Raw genomic sequence first — 20356 nt, forward strand, 5'->3', positions numbered from 1 at the left:
GAAACCCCTCCTAAAACTGCAACAGCAATATGGAGTCATGAATTAGTAGTGACAACCATCTCAGGAGAGTGTACAGACACTGTAACTTGTCTTCTGATCTCGTCTCAAATTATTACTTTTCATCTAATTTCTCTGTATTGCCCTCCGTCAGCAGATATTCAAACGTCCTTACGATCAGCTGGATCGTATATGCACAAAATTTTCTTCAAGGAATTTAATTATATGCGCTAACTTAAATGCCAAATCTTTTTGGCACAGCAGAATTTCAGACAACAGAGGTTCTGCTGTGGAAGACTTGATATTGTCTTTTAATTTAGTAGTTCAAAATTTGCCAAACAGACCTTACACATTCTCGTCCATAAGTGGAACATCAAACATTGATGCAACTATCATCTCTATTAAACTGGAGGAAAGATAACTGATTGGAATGTTCTACCATCACTTATAAACAGTGATCATAACGCTATAGTATTCAGTATCAAACGCACAGTTAGAAATGTGGATCTACAGCTTCTGGACTTGAGAAGATATTCCATGGAAAAAATTAAATGGGACAAGTTTAAGGATTTTCTCAATTTGTTCTTTCGTCCTGAGGTGGCTTCTACTTTAAATTCCTTATCTGCCATAGAATACTCAAACTATGTTCAGTCACACTTATTCATTCTTATGAGCTACTCTGCTAAACGTAAACAATCCAGATGCCCATCTATCCACTGGTGGACTTACTGCATTAAGAACCCAAAACATGAATGCTAGGAAAACTTACCAACGAAACAGGCACCTGGCGGACACTGATTCCCAAAGACTGAAAGAACAATACAGTGATCTAAGGAAAAGGCTACATAAAGCCATCGCAGATACCAAAATTGAATGTTGGCAAAATTTTGTTCGTAACACGGGAAACACCGAACCGTGGAGTCTGGTATATAATATTTCCAGGAAAAAGCTAATCTTCGGAGACATATATAACACTGTTATAGTGAACCGACAAGAAACCACGGACTGGTACTCTACTGTTGATACAAGCAGAAATGTATACAATGTATACATTTCCAATAATACAATGTATTATTGGAACATGTGACGTCAATCCTTTTACTCTCGTGAACTAGGAATAGCTGTTTCCAAATTAAACAGTAAAAAACGTCCAGGGATGGATCTGATAGAAAACCAAATAATAGTCAAATTTTATGACCTATTTCTTAATATCCTCCTCAGTCTCATGAACAAGTGTTATATCTAGGGAGTCTTTCCAAAACTGTGGAAGATTACCCTACTTCAAGTTTTACATAAGCCTGAGAAGTCGACATCTGATCCCAGGGCATACAGACCAATCTACCTATTGGCAAACTTGGGGAAACTTTCTGAAAGGCTCCTCTCTCCAAGAATGCAAAAAACGTTACAGGATAACCATCTATGTTCAATTAATCGGTTCGGGTTTAAAAAAGGTTCAACAGAAGATGCCATTGCCACCCTCAAGAACTATGTAGAAAACTCCCAAGCTCAGTATGTATTGGCTTTTGAGACTGTACGGTGGGAGAATGCCCTCGTGTCACTGCGCTTGGGAAGATGTGACAACTATACTTATAGAATCATCAGATCCTACTTCCAGGACAGATCCATTAGAATTTGTGCCAAACAGTGTATCCAGCTACCGTTTCCAGAGGATGCCCTCAGGGGTCAGTACTGGAGCCTCTCCTCTGGAACGCAGTTTTAAATCAGTGGATGACAAAATACCACGAGGAGGTTATGAAAATAGCTTACGTCGACGACTTAGTAATTGCTGTTGAGGGTCGTTCGAGGAGGATACTCGAGGAGAAAAAATGAAAATTATATTAAATGATCTATTTGTATGGACCAAACGTAAAAACCTAGAAATTTCACCAACAAAGACCAAATTTATGACCTTCAAAGTTTATTTCAATTATGGTCGACCTCCTAAGATCTTGATAGACAACTCTGAAATCCCGTATGTATCCCAAAACAAATATTTAGGCATCCTAATCGATGATAAATTAAGCTTTCTGCCACATGCATGAAAACTTGGAGATAAAATAAGGAATTTTTCTGCCTCAATAATAAGAATATCAAGGAAAGAATGGGGACTTAGTAAAAGAATCTTGTTTTTATATTATAAAACAATATTTCTGACAATAGTCTCATATGTGGCAACGATTTGGTATCATAGAGTCATAACGGTTAAAATGAAAATGAAACTTATTTCTCTTCAAAGATCCATGTTATTATCTGTTTTAAATTCCCCTAGAACTGTATCAAACCACGCGTTACAAGTCTTAGCAGGAACCATTTCCCTGTATCTGTATATCGTATTCAAGGGGATGACAGGTCGGCTTAGGAAAAGTTTAGCTTCGGAACTAATGGGAATAACATTTGATCCAGTGAACGAGGTCAAACAAGAGAAGAAAAGATTGTGGGAACATCTGACATCTGTGTGGCAGGATCGGTGGATTGCCACCGAACATGGAACAGTTACGAGGCAATTTATAATCAAAGTGGACTTTACTGCCGCCAAGGAAATAAATCCTTGGTTTGCTCCTTCGATGAATACAACGTAGACAATAGAGTAACAATAGAGAAATGGCAGATACACTATTATTGAAATGTATCTCACCATGGTGGATTCGTCTGTTACGTGGTGCAGATGTTGCTTGCATATCCATCTCAGTCTAGTGGCTTTTGTGAAGAGTATGTCTACATGCTGGCCGAAAAGAAACTTTGGGTCAAATCCGATTCCAGCAATGTGATGTTGGACAAGCAGGATGGAGGCTCCATTGAGGGTTGGTTAGATTTTTGTTGGCTGTTGCTTTAACGAGAAAACTATTAATTTTGACTTCTCAGGATTGATACGCAGACCAAATTGTTTGAGGTAAATACGTATTGAGGAGTGAGTGGAGATTAGCCCTTCTGAGATTTGTTGAGGGTCTTGGTTTGCCTTAATTGGTGTGAGTACCTTTAGATCGTCAGCATATTTAACATTTGGATTACCGGTGGGGCAATAAGGGCGGTGAAAAGGAGGCAAGATAGTACTGCTCCTTGCGGGATTCCAACCGAGATTACTTTAGTATTGGGAGTTATCTACAGATAATTTGACTATGCGGTTATTCAGCAGAGATGTGAGGAAAGCTAAGATGTCGCCTCCTATCTGATAGTGATTCTCTAGTAGTTTTAGAAGAGATAGGATGAGCACAGCATCAAATGCAGATTCAATGTCTCCATAGGTAGCTGCCAGCTCTTCTCTGTTCTCAAAGGCTGTGCGGGTTCTGTTAGCTGTTGCTAGAAGGTTGGTCACAGTTGATTTGTGTGGGAGTGCATAGTGGATTTGTGGGGGTTGTCTGGCAGGATTTGCTTAGTGTGGATCGGCAGCAGTATTTTTTCTAGCAGTTTCAATAGTCAGGATGAGTTTGAGATCGGTTTTTAGTGTTTCACAAGTGATGGAACTCGAATTTTAGGCCTTTGTTTGACTAGGTATTCCTTCCATTGGTGTGAGAAACAGTGCTTTGAGAGCTCTGAGTTAAACATATGTAACAGAGGTTGCAGGATGTAAGGACTCAGGCTCTTAGGCATAAATTGCGGAATCCCGTCAGATCCAGTAGTACAAAGTAGAAGTTGCTAGCAGTGAGTAATTAATGGCAGTAATTAACTTTTATCTCGATATTATTAACTGAGATTAAAACAAACACAAACGATTTATTCAATAAAGAAGAAACATTTCACAAATATATTTCGAAAGAGCTTAAGATAAAACCAAGTGAACATTCGCATTTTCCCTCTAAATGACATTCAATATTATAATAGTCAAATAAGCTTAATAAGAAAACTACTTAAACTGGCACGAATTTGTCATCCAACATTTCGATAGTGGCTTTGCTGTTGTCATCAATCAGCACTGAATTATGGAATAAAAGTTAAGAATATAATCGTTGCGGTTCAGAACGAGCTACCTTCATAATAAGCTACATTTAGAGAGAATTACATTCAGAATCTCTCTCTCTCTCTCTCTCTCTCTCTCTCTCTCTCTCTCTCTCTCTCTCTCTCTCTCTCTCTCTCTCTCTCTCTCTCTCTCTCTCTCTCTGTGTGTGTGTGTGTGTGTGTGTTGCAGTCGGGATGCGATTTCTGATAGGGTATACTGATAACCAGTGTTTTGATGTGGGATAATGACTGGATGGTAGTGACAGAAAAATGTCTCACTAGCCCTAATTGTCGGTGTTATCCGATAATAGCCGGATATAGTGGCATAGTATATTCTTTTAGCATATATTTACAGATACTGAGAATTTTGCTATCAGCTGTTCTGACTCAGTATCTGCATATTACTGGCAAATGGTGTGTGATTCGGTCTGCAATGTGCAACTTTTCTAGCATCCGACCAGGCATAACAATTTAAGTTGGCAGGCTCTGTGTATGTATGTGAGCCAATTTAGGTTTTTAAGGTTCTCTTTCTATATTAATTAGATTACTTTAAAGGTTACTATAAAGTATTTAAGGACAAAGGCCTCATGCTATGAGGTAGAATGACTAATATGTAGGTTAGTGCAAATGCATCATTTTAACAAAGCTATCTACCAAAGTAGTTAAATTAATTTAATTAATTAAATTGGCATTTTTTTGGTTATATCTCATATTGTGACTGCCTTCAACGAGTTGCCATGGTAGTGGCAACTCGTTGAAGGTACCACCTCGAATGGTACCTTCAACCATGGTACCACCTCGAATAAATAACATAACACCAGTGGAGAAGACTATTGTTATTTATTCTCAGCGGATACCACCACTCAGATGGCACCGTTTCAAAGCTTGTTGGCTACTTTCGGTGGGTGGGCTGGTACCCTGGTTTTGCAATAGTGACAACCCGCGGTGGTATCCGCTGAGAATAAATAACAATAGTCTTCTCCACTGGTGAAGTGTTATTTATTCGAGGTAGTACAATATCATGGCAACTCGTTGTGAAGGCAGTCACAATATGAGATATAACCAAAACGATGCTAATTTAATAAATTAATTTAACTACTTTGGTAGATAGCTGTGTTAAAATAATGCATTTGCACTAACCTACATATTTTAAAGGTTACTGTAAATAGCACTACAACAGTTGTATCATTGGTGGGAACCAGATACAATACATGCAGTTGTATCTAGTGAACGTAAATCTTTCAGATACCAAACACTATTTATGTACAGTATTTGATTTTGTCTTGAATAGAAAAATAAAATGGTATACAGCTTTAAAAAAGTGTTCAACTACTTTTGAACCACTCTGTACGAGCATATGAAAACGTTACATGTTGACTAATTCAGCAAACATATAAAAAAATAAAAATAACAATAAAAAAAAAGAATTTAGTCCCTTAAAGATTTTTCAATTTTAGTCATTTATCTTACGTACCTCAGCAAACGTGATATTAGCAAACGCTGATAAATCTGCCAGTGTCAGATGATCACCAGCTAAGTAATCTCTCGTTTTCAAGACACACTCCATAATATCCAGCGCTCTCTGGAACTTAGCAGCGGCCTCTGGATCTGGCAACTCATTCCGAAATATCTGTGGGTACTGGTAAAGAGATATATTTTATGATTTACACTTTGTTTCCTAATATTTCATTATTGTAGCATGCCAATTTCTTTATTATGTTTTAATAAATGTTTTTAATTTGTAATTCTTTAAATAAACTAAATCTAAATCAATAATCATGCACATATATAACGAAGCCATATTAAGAATGTTAGGTAACATACAGATCGTGTTACATTTCAGCCACATTTGATTTTTTTTTTTTTTTTTTTTTGTTTATCGAATTAATGGAATATTTCAGTTTTTTGTAATTAATGGAAGTGAAAAGTAAATGACTAAGTATTATCAGTTACAGTCAAAGCTCTATATAACGAACCCCGTTGGAATGAGAAAACGGTCGTTATATTGGAAGGCGTTATATCGATTTTTTTTCATAAAATAGCATTAGGTTAATGAGAAATTGGCCGGGATCAGCCACACAGGACGTTATAACGTGTGGGACTTAAAAAAGGAGGATCACTATAAAGAGCTTCGACTGTAATTACTAATTAAACCAATAATATATAAAGTAATACTTTTCATTTCACTGGACTTACTCATCTCGACTCGATTATTGAGTTCCGATTTACAATTTTGAAAGGCTCAGGTTTAAATGACTAGATCCTACAATTATAGTTCACTACTATCACTGTTAGGAGTTTTCTGTTCTTCATTAGTCAACACTCTTTATCTGCATAAAGAGTGAACTTTTGTTGGATCTTCGAAGAGTCAAAAACCAGAGATGTAACGAGAGTGGCCCGCGGCCTCGGACACCAATTCATTGTAGGCGCCGAATGGAGTTAAAGACTTAGAATAATTAAATTTATAATTTATTTTAAAAGTATGGCAATTATTATTAACTATTATAAAAGTATGGCAATTATTATTAACTTAATCTATTATAAAAAGTCTCCTTTTTATAAAATATATTGTTGTACACGTTGGAACTAATGACATTAAGAGTAAGAGATCTGCAGATTTACTCAAAAAGTACAGGTCAGTGTTGAAATAAAAAAAAAAAAAAAAGTCGCGAGTTAGGGTTGAATGTGAAAATGTCTGCAATTCTGACCAGACATGATAGGAGGGAGTATATGATGAGAGCCTTGTTGATCAATTTGGCCCTAGAGAGGCTGTGCTAGGCTCAAGGGGTAGAATTTTTTTCAGCCTGGTCTGTGCTTGTTGACAGGAGAGACTGCTTTAACAGGGATGGGATACACTTAAATAGAAAGGGTGCAAGAATATTTGCTGATGCTATCGAGGCAGTGTTAGGTGGGTCGGAAAACTGCTACCTTGGGGAGATACACAAACTATAGGGTTAACAGTGCCCACAGGCAAAGGCAAAAGTGATTCTTGCACTGCTTCTATTAGAATGAGCAGTAGCCTGGAAAGCAAGGTAATAGAGATTTCCAGCACTGCTGGGAGTCATAGTGGAACAAATAAATACGTGGGCTGTGTTAGGTTAACTAAGAGTGGGAACAGGTGCATGTATACTTGCATGTACACCAATGCTAGAAGTATAGTTTATAAATTTGATGAGCTGGAAGTGTTAGTCAAGACTTCAAAAGCAGATATTGTCAAAGACTTCAAAAGCAGGAAGGATAAACAGGACAGGAAGGGATGAGGGGTTATGCTGTTAGTTAAGAAACACATAAAATCTAAGGAAGTGCATCCAATTGATTTTGGTGGACAATGCAGTGTTGAGTCTGGTGTGAAATAAGGACTGGCAAAATGAAAACGTGAGTGTAGGTGTGTGCTATAATCCTAATGAATCTGATGAGTATAATGAGCAATTGTGCAGAAAAATAGAGTGGGCCAATAAATCATAATAGCTTATAATGGGGGATTTTAAACTTTCCAGATATTGACTGGAACTTGTGGATTAGTCACTCACACACTAGCAAGACTTGTGAATTTATTGGATGACTGTTTTCTACAGTAACGTGTTCCAGAGGCTATCAGAGGGAGAAATACTCTTGATCTGATTATCAGCTTATTATTCATGCATTAAGTATTTGCAGATAAAGGAACCACTGGGTGACAGTGTTCACAATGTACTGATGTGGGAATTACTTAAAGATGTAACTACCATCAAGGGTAAAGGGAAGGGCTTTTCCTTTCGTAAAGGTGACTACTGAGGTCTCAGACTGATTTTCAATTCTGTACAGTGGGATCAACTGATGACGTTACCAACGTTGAATTCTAAATGGCCTCCAGGGACTTAATTTTGGAGGCTGCTAGGCTTTTCATTCCAACTAAGAAATACTGTTCGTTTAGGCCTAAATGGATGTCAGATGAATTAATGAGGCTCGTGAGAGAGAGAGAGAGAGAGAGAGAGAGAGAGAGAGAGAGAGAGAGAGAGAGAGAGAGAGAAGAATATTGTATGGGATGTATATAAAGTATCAGGTGACACAGGAGCCAATGGCAGGTATAAACTAGTCTGTAATCAAGTCACAAAGGAGGTTAGGCAGGCGAAGAGAGATTACGAGAAATCTTTCGCAAAGAATGCAAAGAAAAACAGCAAAGAGTTCTTTACTTATGTAATCTCTAGAAGGAAAGGGGTGAATCAGATTGGTCCACTTAACATAGATGGGTTGACTATTGATGATCATGCTCAGGTAACTGATAAACTCAATGAGTATGTTGCATCTACATTCACACATGAGGAGTTATTCAATGAGGGGAGTGCCAGAAGTTTATCAAACGATAACAGGGTGCTAAGTGATTTTGTAATAACTGAGAGCAAAGTGGAGAAAAATTGTTGAAGTTAAACATAAGGAAGGCACCTGGGGTGGACGGGATCTATCCAGTTATATTAAAGGAGGCAACAAAGGAAGTAAGCAAACCCTTAGCCATAATTATGTGAGATTCCTTGGACTCAGCGGAGGCCTCCATGGACTGGAGGTATGCAAATGTATGACCAGTTCGGAAAGGGGGTTCAAAAGGTGACAAGTAACTTCAGACCTGTTAGTTTAACTTATGTTCCTGAGAAAATAATGGAATCACTGGTTAAAGAAGCATTGCAGGATCATCTAGACAAGACTGCAGTAATAGTTAATCCACGGCATGGGTTTGTTAGAGATCTTGTCTGACCATTTTCATTGGATATTATGATGTGGTCATAAAGGCACTGAATGCCAAAAATAATTTTGATATCATATACTTGGATTTCAGGAAAGCTTTTGATACTGTTGCACATGGAAGACTGCTGTACAAATTGGAGAGGTATGGCATTAAGGGTAAGTTGCTACAATGGATAAAGGGATGGTTGAGTGGGAGACGACAGAGAGTGGTAATGAGGTAATCAATGGACACTTCTCTTTGTGTACAAATGATATTAACGGTGTTCCCCAGGGTTCGGTGTTGCGCCCATCGTTGTTTTGTACATTTATCAATGATATCGATGAAGGTATATCAGGTTTAATGTCCAAGTTTTCAGATGATACAAAAGTTGGCAGGGTTGTTAACAACAGTAAAGACAGTATGCTACTCGAACTGGATCTAAATAAGATGGGAAAATGGGCTGAGAAGTGGCAACTGAAGTTTAACATTGACAAATGCAAAGTACTGCATATGAGTAGCGATAACCGTAAAGAAACGTACCAACTTTGTGGTACTGCGCTCAGGGAAGTGGAAAGTGAAAAAGACCTGGGGTTAACTGTGCAGTCAAATATGAAGTTCGCTGAGTAGTGCAGACGGCCTGCCCGGGCATGTCATGAAGTCTTGTCAATGATATATAGGAATTTTGCTAGCAGGGACAGGGAAGTGATTATCCCATTATACAACTGAATGGTCAGGCCACACCTAGAGTACTGTGTACAGGTCTGGAGGTCTCATTTTAGGAAGGAGGTAGAGTTGCTAGAACGGGTACAAAGAAGGGCAACAAGATTAGTGAGGGGAACAAAGGGGTGCTCTTACCAAGAAAGGCTTAAGTTCTGCAAATTGCAACGCCTGGAGAGTAGGCACCTGCTAGGTGAAATCTGAATGAGGTGTATAAGGCCTTGAATGGGTTGAGCAAACTGAATGCTGATGGGATTCTTCCTCTTGCTCAGACTAAGAACCTGAGGGGGCACAGTTTCAAATTGAGGAGAGATAGTTGTAGAATAGATGTGCGGAAATTTGCCTTTAGGTGGAAGTCTGGTGTAACAGACTTCCACCTTTTGTTGTGAAGCTAATAGCCTAAATAAATTTAAGACTGAGCTTGACATGCATTGGGAACGAATGAAGGTGTGAAATCGGAGGTTTTTTTTTTTTTTGCTTAAGCTGCATAAGCTTGCTTTCTTGCATCGTATGTTTCTACTAATGCTAATATCATCTCATTTATAATAATTCAATAATTAATTATTTTTATAATTAAATTAATACAAAAATGCTTGTTAATTAACGTAACTAATTTAATTAATTTTTTGAAAACGAAAGCCTGTGGCCAAATATACGATATTTGGCCACAGGCGTAAAAATTCCTAGTTACGGTTCTGGTCATACTACAAAGTATATTGACCGAGATCAAATGCTCAATCGACGGTAGATTCAAAGTCCTTCAAATACTTCCTCGCTGGCATCTCCATTTGAAGAAGATAGCTGTTTCCTCTTTCCAGTCCAAGCTGTCGTTGAGTTCAACTCTTCATTAACCAAATCTTGCGAAAAAACACCCTCCCTCAGAAAAAAATTTGAAAACTTCAAATATACCCAAATCCATATATATATATATATATATATATATATATATATATATATATATATATATATATATTACGTTAAAAGTAAAAAGTATTACGTTAAAAGTAAATGTATTTTTATTTTCTAATTTTAGCTGCTTACTACTGTTGTTTACTTTGAACTTGTAGTCGAACAAGAGGGGAGAGATAAAATATTGAAGCGTATAGCTAACTTCAGAATCAAAGAAGCCCATGTTTTTACCTAAGATAGGTTGTATGATGTCTCTTATTTCTCATGCGTACGGACAGACATGGGGAAAGCAACAAGCCCTTTATGCATTTGCAAACGCATCAAAAAAGTATAGTTAAAATTAAACAATTCACGAAATTTGTTTATAGAAAGTAATTTTAAGTAATGTAATATTAATAATTTATTAGTTTCAGCATTATGCCTGGACTCGTTTCACTTACCAAATAGTCGACTTGGGTTTCGTACAGAGTTTCAAGATCAAAATAAAGCATCATATCTACCAGCGCCCTCTGTTTGGGATCTTGCGGATAAATAGGATCCATGGGCGCATATTTATTGGCCAAATATGTCATGATGGCCCGGCTACAAGAGAAGAAATTGAACAGAATACAGTACACATGAAATAAATAATTTTGGATCTGAAACTAATCATACATACGATATATTAATAATGAACATAATTGAATGATTAGCGATCAAGAGATTTCAATAATCAAACTATTCATTCGTTAAAAATCATCAAGTTCATCGAAATTAGAAATGACAGAGGAAAGTTCAGCTGGTTTAGTTTAGTAAGATTCAAAATTTCAGGCTGCATCATATACGAGCCGAACATAAGGCAGAGAACGTCTTGTGGTCGGCCCTCCACCACCAACACAACACTATATATATATATATCTTATGAAGAAAGTGTAAAGAAGGTTTTGTTTAATCATATTGAATCCACGGTAAACACCAGAATTAAATTTTACGAAATGGATAAGGCGTGTAGTGATATATGATAGGATAACCAGGTAAGAGACGGAAAAGGAACAGATAGTTGGTAAGAAATTAAAATAAGAAATGAAAAGGCGACCAGAAAGGTTACATTGCAGTGTTTTTCACAATAATCAAACATAAAAAAATATGTGACATCAATATAGATAACATAATCAACAATAAGTTATGACAAAAAAACCCATATACACCAAGTTTGTAAATAGTGTACAGTATATACAATACACTAGGCCTCTGTGGTGTCTTACAGCTTAGAAAATTTGTACCCACCAATTGGCCTATTTAATAATTGTACTATTTAAAACTTGTACCCACCAACTGGCCTAATTAAAATTTAATTTAAATTTTAATTTTCATTTTCATTTCATTATCCATCTATCATATTTCTCTCACTCACACAACTGACCTTAAATACATGATGTACTCACTCCCAGACCTTCGTTCAGGGTCCTATCTATAGGAACGGGTTTGCAACCCCGAACTACCGAGCCCAACTACTTACCTCTACTTCATTCATCTTTCTGCTTTACTTGTCCCTACTTTTTATGTCCTGTGAGACATTAGTTTCTCGAACGCAATATGCGGTATACTACCTTCTTACTTTACCAAATCTATTTTTCAACTTAAAGTTTAGCAGCTTTTCACTGCTACTTTGCAAGCTATTATATATCTCTACTATCCTGGGCACTTTGGGCACCACGTATTTAATAGCGTTCATTTCAATTTATACATCCAACAAGCTTACAGACACCATACCATGAATTTTTTTTTCTCTTACACCATTTTCTAACGCTAGGTACTGTATGGGTACCGCTAGCGTACCCATACATAAATATACCGCCACGCCGCCACATCGTTGTTTTGTTCAGTTGTAACCATTACATAGTAATGGTAAGTTCCTTTATTTGTACCTATTCAGACTTCATTTCTTCATTTTTACAATTCTTTTTACTTGCTTCTGTAAGGTCATCCATGATCTGTATGTATTACATTTATTAGACTTTATTTGGCCTTATTCTTACCGCAAAATTTCAAATTTCTTTCTAAACACGTGTGTACTGCACACGGCTCCTTAGCATGCAGAACATGTTGGAAACAAAAGCTAGAGCATTGCCGTCTTTCTCATAATTTCGGTGGATGGCCTCTGACGAAGACACTGAACTTGTGAAAAACACTGCAATGCCTTTTCATTTCTTATTTTAATTTCTTACCAACTATCTGTTCCGTTTTCGTCTCTTATCTGGTTATCCTACCATATATCACTACACGACTTTTCGTAGAATTCACTTCTGGTGTATACCGTGGATTCAATATGATGAAACAAAACCTTTACACTTTCTTCATAAGATATACAAATTTTTGTATATGTATACACATTATGGCTGTAGGGTACGTTTTGCTAATGCAGTGTCCCTGATCCATAATCAACACTATCTTCATTTTCGCACTCTCGAAACTCTATGATTACTTAGCTTCTTAATATTATTCTTTTATTATATATATATATATAAAAAGAAAATAAGAAATCTCTCTAAAAGTGTTAGATAAGTAGTAAATGAATAAAACTTTAGATTTATTTTTTAAAAAAAAATAATTTTTTACGAAATACTGTATTTAACTTAATACAGTGTTAAAATATGTACAAAAAGAGTTACACGCGTCTCTTCCAGCAACGTAGATTTTCCTTCCTAACAGGCTTATTTCAAATCCGTGAAAATAACAAGTGAAGAAAAATTCTATTATTTTCAAAACATTTACATGATATTCTCTTTTTGAACAGTAATACTGTATTTAATTAAATTTTCAATTCTGTATTTTGATGAAATACAAAGCTAGAAATTTCTCATGAACTGTGGGTACTAGAAAAATTTATTTTTCTCATATTTGAAATCAGCATGAAACGAGAAAGCATTGTATTGTGGTGCTGGGGGGCAGAGAGAGCAGTGCCCCAGTTATTAGTGCTGGGGGAAGTGCACTATCGATATGTGTGCGTATGTGAGGCTAGTGACTATGAATGGTACTTTAGGTGTTCCTAATATTTTTCACCGTCAGTGTATTATGTACTGACTCACTGTAGTCTCCGTTTTCGTCTAGTGGCGAGGTAGTATATCCTCAATATAAAAGAGGGGGAAAAGGACGCCACCCCTTTATACCGCAATTTGGATTGGCGTTGTTTACATCAAACGTCTAGTTATGCAAATAGCCCAACCCTCGATGCCGCAATTAACATATATCTTATTTCCATATCTGGTTGGTGTGGATGAGGATTAGCAGATAGAGACAATCATATAGGAAAACAGAACATTTATTAAAGACCTCTCATAATTAATTAATTTAACTACTTTGGTAGATGGCGACGTTAAAATGATGCTTTTGCACTAACCTACATGTTAGTCATTCTACCTCGTAGCATGAGGCCTTTGCCCTTAAATGATTTATAGTCTATATCACTGCACACCATCAGGCATCTCTCATATTGTGAAGTTATACTTCATAACTGGGTTATCAGTATTGCAACACTGGGGTACTTGCCCACCCACCGAAGAGCAGCCAACAAGCTTTGAAACGGTGCCGACTGGGGGGGCCTGATGTCCACTGAGTTTCCTCGAATAGGTAACAACAATCTTCTCTACTGGGGAAGCGTTGCCTATTCGAGGAATATATGAGCTTTTGTGTGAGCTGAAGGAGCAACTGTCCCTTTCTTTCTTCTACGGCATTTCCTTCCTCTACCTCTCCTACTATCACCTTCCTATATCTTTATTGCTTTTCTTAGTCTAATAGGGATAGTATGAGGATAACGAGAACTATTATCCCATACCATATATCAAAACGGTGCCGTCTGGGTGGTGGTATCCGCTGAGAATAAATAACAGTAGTCTTCTCCACTGGTGAAGTGTTATTTATTTATTGGAGGTAGTACAATACCATGGCAACTCGTTGTGAAGGTATTCACAATATGAGATATACAAAACGATGCCAAATTAATTAACTTAACTACTTTGGTAGATGGCTACGTTAAAATGATGCTTTTGCACTAACTTACATATTAGACCTCTCATACACAATACATTCGCAATTTAACATAAATAATATAACAAGTTCGAATGGTATTGTAGTTTTACATTAGGGAATATATCCCACATCTTCCTTTATTTTAACTCCGCGCAAGAACATATATAGAAGGATTCCATTTGTTTACTAAGAGTGCTGAAATACTAGGATACATTAATAGTTAAGACACCAGAAGACTTTGGCTGTCTTTTTAATAGTGTGAATTAATATTGCAAACTTAATTTTTCTCGGTATAAAATGTTCAAACCTAAGTTATCTCTCTTATATATATATATATTTTTTTTATAATTATGTTTTTAATATAATAATAATAACTGTAAGTTTAAGGACTCTTTATGTGCTGTATTATAATGACTAAGTATATTAAAGTACCACCGCTTAATTTTAGCATTAGCATTAGTAGAGGCATATGATGCAAGAAAGCAAGCTTATTCAAGCATCAGCCAAAAAAAAAAAAAAAAAAAAAAAACACACACCACTCCCATTTCACCCCTCCGTTCGTTCGAAATACCTGTCCAGTTGAGCTTTAAATTTGTTTAGGCTGTCAACTTCAACAACAAATGATGGAAGTCGGTTCCACCAACCAACCACCCGCTGGCCAAAGGCAAATTTCCGCACATCTATCCGACATCCGTCCTTCCTCAATTTGAGTTTATGCCCTCTGAGGTGATTATTCTGAGCAAAATGAAGAATCCCATTGGCATTGAGCATGCTCAAACCATTCAAAGCCTTATACACCTCTATCAGATCACCTCGCCGGTGCCTAGTCTCCAGACTCTGTAATTTGCAAAACTTAAGCCTTTCTTCGTAAGAGCAACCCTTTGTTCCATTCACTAATCTTGTTGCCCTTCTCTGTACCCGTTCCAGCAGCTCTACATCCTTCTTGAAATGAGGCCTCCAGACCTGTATACAGTACTCAAGATGTGGCCTAACCATTGCCTTATACAAGGGAATAATCACATCCTTATCCCTGCTAGAAAAATTCCTGTATATCATTGACAAGACACCATGAGCTACTCTTGCAGCTCGTCTGCACTGCTCAGAGAACTTCATATCTGCCTGCACAATTACCCCCAGGTCCTTTTCATTCTCCACCACTGTCAGTGTAGTACCGCAGAGTTGATACGTTGCTCTGGGATTACTGTTTCCCATATGTAGTACTTTACATTTGTCAATGTTAAACTTCATTTGCCACCTCTCAGCCCATCTGCACATTTTCAGCACTAACCTCTTACGAATCCGCTTGGATGTGATTAGATTATAGAAGACACATAGTTAATAAGAATGAGAGACTTACTTGTACTAAATCATTGCTGAAGTCGTGGTTCAATTTAAATTTTAAAAAATTAAACATGAAATTTAAACCATTAAAACATGCGCGTAAGAAAGGGAATCTACATTACATTCCACGGTTGTCAATTAAAACCGTAAAGGTGGGGATAACCTTGAATAGATTAATTATTAATGAATTGCATCTCGGATAATAACTTCTTCTTAATAAGAAGAGCTATTACCCGAGATGCAGTTCTTAGCACGTGGGAACTTTATTTGTGCTAAGTCCGAAATAGGGGCGAGTGTTAACTATGCGTCTTCTATAATCCCATCACAGCGGATTCGTTAAGAGATGAGTGCTGAAAATTAAGTGGTGCTACTTTAATATGTTTATAATAATAATAATAATAATAATAATAATAACAACATGCCTCCAATCACATGCCTCCCAACGATGTACAAGATCCTGACCAGCTGCATAACTAATAAGATATCAGACCACTTAGAGAGTTAGAACATAATGGCCAAACAGCAGAAAGGATGTAAGCGGAGGAGCAAAGGATGCAAGGAGAAATTAACCATAGATGCCGCAGTTATGGAGCAAGCCTTCAAGAAGCACCGCAACCTATACTCGGCCTACATCGATTAATGCAAAGGCCTTCGACTTCGTACCTCATGCTGGCTAATAGAGACCCTGAAGATCTACAAGGTCAATCCAATAGTAACAAACTTCCTAGGAGCAACAATGGCAAAATGAAGTACCACCATTAAGATCGAGAACATAGTATTTCAGGCCAATCTCCATTAGAAGAGAAATCTTTCAGGGAGATGCTCTCAGCCCACTATGGTTCTGTCTAGCACTCAACCCGCTATCCACCATGCTCAACGGCAGCAAGTATGGATATGACCTCAAAGAAGGAAGAAAGAACCTGTACACCCTCACTCACCTGATGTACATGGATGACATCAAACTCTACGCGGCAACCGAGAAGCAACTCCAGCAACTACTCCGGATCACCGAAGAATTCAGCAAGGACATCAGGATGGAATTTGGTCTAGAAAAATGCAAGACCCACACACTGCACCAGGGAAAATTAGTTGGCCGAAACTACCAGCTGCTGACTGGTAAAGAGATCGAAGCTATGACAGAAGGAGAGACCTACAAATACCTAGGGATGATGCAGGCTGAACAGTTGGAACACAAGGAAATCAAGAAGTGCCTGACCGAAAAATATCATCAAAGACTCAGAAGCCTGCTGAAAGCAAAATTGAACGGAGGGAACACAGTTAAAACACCTATGCAGCTCCAGTAATAACATACACATTCGAGGTCATAGATTGGACTAACACTGAGCCTGAAGATATCATGCGAAAGACAAGGACAATGATGACCAAGAGTCGCCAACACTACCCGATGTCAGCAGTGGAGAGAATAACAATAACTCGGAAAGAGGGAGGAAGGGGCCTGATAGACCTAACAGAACAACAGAAAACAGTGATAGTTAACCTGAAAGATTACTTCGAGAACAACACAGCACCGCTCTATCAGGCCATAAGGAAGATAGATAAGTGGTATACCCACTCAACCTAAGCGAGGAAACCCCTCCCGCCCAAACGGTACAAGAAACGAAGATAGAAAGATGGGCAAAGAAGACACTCCATGGCAGACACTACAATGACCTCTATCAAGATCACAACGATAACATTGCTTCCAGTGCATGGCTCACAAGCGAGACGCTCTTCCCCGAGACTGAAGGATTCATGCTGGCCATCCAAGACCAGGTAATCAACACCAGAAACTATAGAAAATACATCTCAAAGGAGCCCGGAATGTCAGATGACAATTGTTGACGATGCCACCTGGCCTCAGAAACGATCCAACACATCACTGCGGGGTGCAAGGTGATCACCCAGACTGAGTACACTCATAGACACAACCAGGTAGCCAGGATAATACATCAGAAGCTAGCGAGGAAATACCCGTTGACCAAAGAAAGTGTACCATACTACAAGTACGAACCCCAGGCAGTACTAGAGACACGAACTCACAAGCTGTACTGGGACCGCGCCATAATAACGGATTAGACCATCCCGCACAACAGACCAGAAATAATCCTTGTGGACAAGATGGAAAAGGCTACCTACCTGATTGACATAGTGGTGCCGAACACTAGAAATGTCCAAAAAACCCATGAGGAAAAAATTAGAAAGTACACGAACCTGAGACATGAGATCAAGGAGATGTGGCATATGCAAGAAGTATCAACCATCCCAATCATCGTGTCAACAACCGGTATTGTACCAAAGACTCTACATAGCTGCCTAGCAGCAATAGGTCTCCCAGAGAACACCTACAAGGAACTCCAGAAAGTCGCAATCCTGAACACCTGTAGGATAGTCAGAGATTTCTTCGATCGACAGTAACACCAGACATTACAACCACCCTGTGTACTCCGTGACGGGTAGCAGTACCCGTCACGGAGTGGAATCCCCCAATCAGGGAGAAATAATATAAGAGCAATAATAATAATAATAATAAAAAAAGGAACATAAGATACCAACACCAAATATTAGGAAGGAATCATTTATTATTATCGTTTCTACATTGGTAGGAATTAACCTGATTATTTCTATTAACTCATTGTTATCTCAGACATTCTCCTCCCATACTTATGGAATAATATTTGTAATATAGACAATTTCCATTTACCATACTCACTATGGCGCTAGCCTTCAGAGGTTCAGGCGGTCGGGGGACTGAAGAACCAGCCTAGATATTTGGATGTTGCCTTCCTTTTCTTAGCGGCAAGCTCCATCAATTTGGATGGTTTCCCCGGCCTCCTTCTCTGTCGAAACTCCTCTTTCCTCCGTTGATCTCTTCCTCACACCGATTCCACTATCCAACAACATACAACAGCCACTAACTCCCCCTGTTATACCTCGGTAAACTCTCCCACCAATTATGGGAATCTTATCTTTTCCATTCGCCCGTCCAGATCTGGGACTGAGGTTCCTATCACTTACATAACACCTGATCGTGTTCGATACGATACTTGTCAGCGGTTACCACACTTACATAATCAATTATTCGATACTAAGAGTTTCGGATATTTATCTCTGATTACAACTATGCAAGGTGGATTAAATTTCACTATCCCCTTTCACCTTGGAGTGGTAGCGTTACTATTTTAAGAAATAGTTGAGAACATTGGGCTTCAGTTACAACGGAAATAATTTTACTAACTGTACTCCTCATTTATCAGCATGAATTAATAATTGCTCAAAATACCTGGTTTTCATTAGTATTAGAACAATATAAGAGAATAAAGTTCTGTATAAATCCTTAATAAGTGGGCATTGAAAAAGGAAATAATTAAATAAATAAGGATTAATTTGTAATAGGAAAAATAAAGGACGGGTATGTAAAATATAAAGACAGGAAAAATTATGTCCGTTGCAACAATTGTTTTACATTTGGAGCGCAATCGATTATCAAATAACAGGATTTTAAAACGTCTGTATTATACTCAAAAAGTAAATTTAATCTCATCTAATTTCAGACGTGAAGTTTCGCAATTTCCGAAAGTTGCTCTTTGGTGATTATATCACCGCGTCAGCATGGTTTTATATTTATGCTAAGTGTTCCTTCCCCATTCAGAGACTGAATGACTATCACAAAATTATGCGATGCCTTCCTGCGTGTTTAAAGAATGCATATAGTTCAATTTAATAATTTTATTTTTTTATTTTATTTTTTTATTTTTTTGGCTGTACCGTTCTCGGTCTTTCAAATGTAAATATTTTTATTAAAAGTCACATACATTAACATGGTTAAAAAAAAATCGGAATACCGTTACACACGGTGTTCAGATCTTAATTTTTATTGTTTGAGGAGGAAGGGTGATCATATCTCACTCGTCCAGTCAGGGTCTTTTCTTGTAACAATTCCATTTTAAAATAAAATATATCTAATTTAATCGACCAGTTTTTCTTCCAAACAACTTCAATATAATCGAAATTCAGACTTTAGTGCTGTCTCTTTCTTGTCAGTTACCCACAATTCTGTAATGCAGAATTACTTTTGCTATGGGTAAAAGAATTATTAAGTGGAAGAAGACAGAGCGTAGTTGTCCAAGGACTAATTTTATGAGTGGATTCCCTCCAGGGTTCAGTCCTGGGCCCATTGTTGTTTTCAATATTTATTAATGATATTGATGAAGGTATATCGGTTTCATGTCAGAGTTTTCAGGTGATTAAAGGTTGGCAGGGTGGTTAACGAGAGTAATTAGGGTGAGCTATTGCAACAGTATCTAAGAAATTTGGGTCAATCGGCTGAGAAATGGCAGTTGAACGAAGTGTAACATTGTTAAATGCAAGTTACTATTCAAGAGGGTAGCAGAAAATTAAAAAGACGGGGGGGAGGGGGTTAATTGTGCAGTCGCATATGAAATTCTCTGAGCAGTGCAGACATGTTGCCAGAACAGCTCAGGGGTTTTGTCAATGATATACAGGAATTTTGTTAGCAGAGATAAGAAGGTGATTATCCCTTTGTACATGGCCATGGTTATGTCACATCTTGAGTATTGTATACAGGTCTGAAGGCCTCACTTTAGGAAGGATGTAGAACTGTTGGAACGTGTGAAGAGAAGGCCAACGAGATTGGTGAAGGAAACAAAACTTTTGTAGAAGGCTTCACTTCTACAAATTTCAGCTTCTGGAAACTAGTCACCAGCGGGGTGATTGAGGTGTTTAAGGCCTTGA

The 20356-nt window shown here is 37.8% G+C and overlaps 1 protein-coding gene across 1 annotated transcript in view; it reads right to left on the bottom strand.

Annotated features, from left to right (window-relative positions):
- Positions 1-20356, bottom strand: part of LOC150083748 (glutathione S-transferase 1-like) — a 49359-nt gene that overhangs the window by 12619 nt on the left and 16384 nt on the right. The window contains exons 3-4 of the mRNA XM_090378594.1: positions 10696-10837; positions 5405-5569 (exon numbers count right to left, since the gene is read on the bottom strand). Of these exons, the coding sequence (XP_090234720.1) occupies positions 5405-5569; positions 10696-10837 (307 nt within the window). The remainder of the gene's footprint in view (positions 1-5404; positions 5570-10695; positions 10838-20356) is intronic.

The sequence above is a fragment of the Mastigoproctus giganteus genome, chromosome 7, assembly GCF_048544385.1.
Source record: "Mastigoproctus giganteus isolate SK-2022 chromosome 7, ASM4854438v1, whole genome shotgun sequence".
Classification (NCBI taxonomy): domain Eukaryota; kingdom Metazoa; phylum Arthropoda; class Arachnida; order Uropygi; family Thelyphonidae; genus Mastigoproctus; species Mastigoproctus giganteus.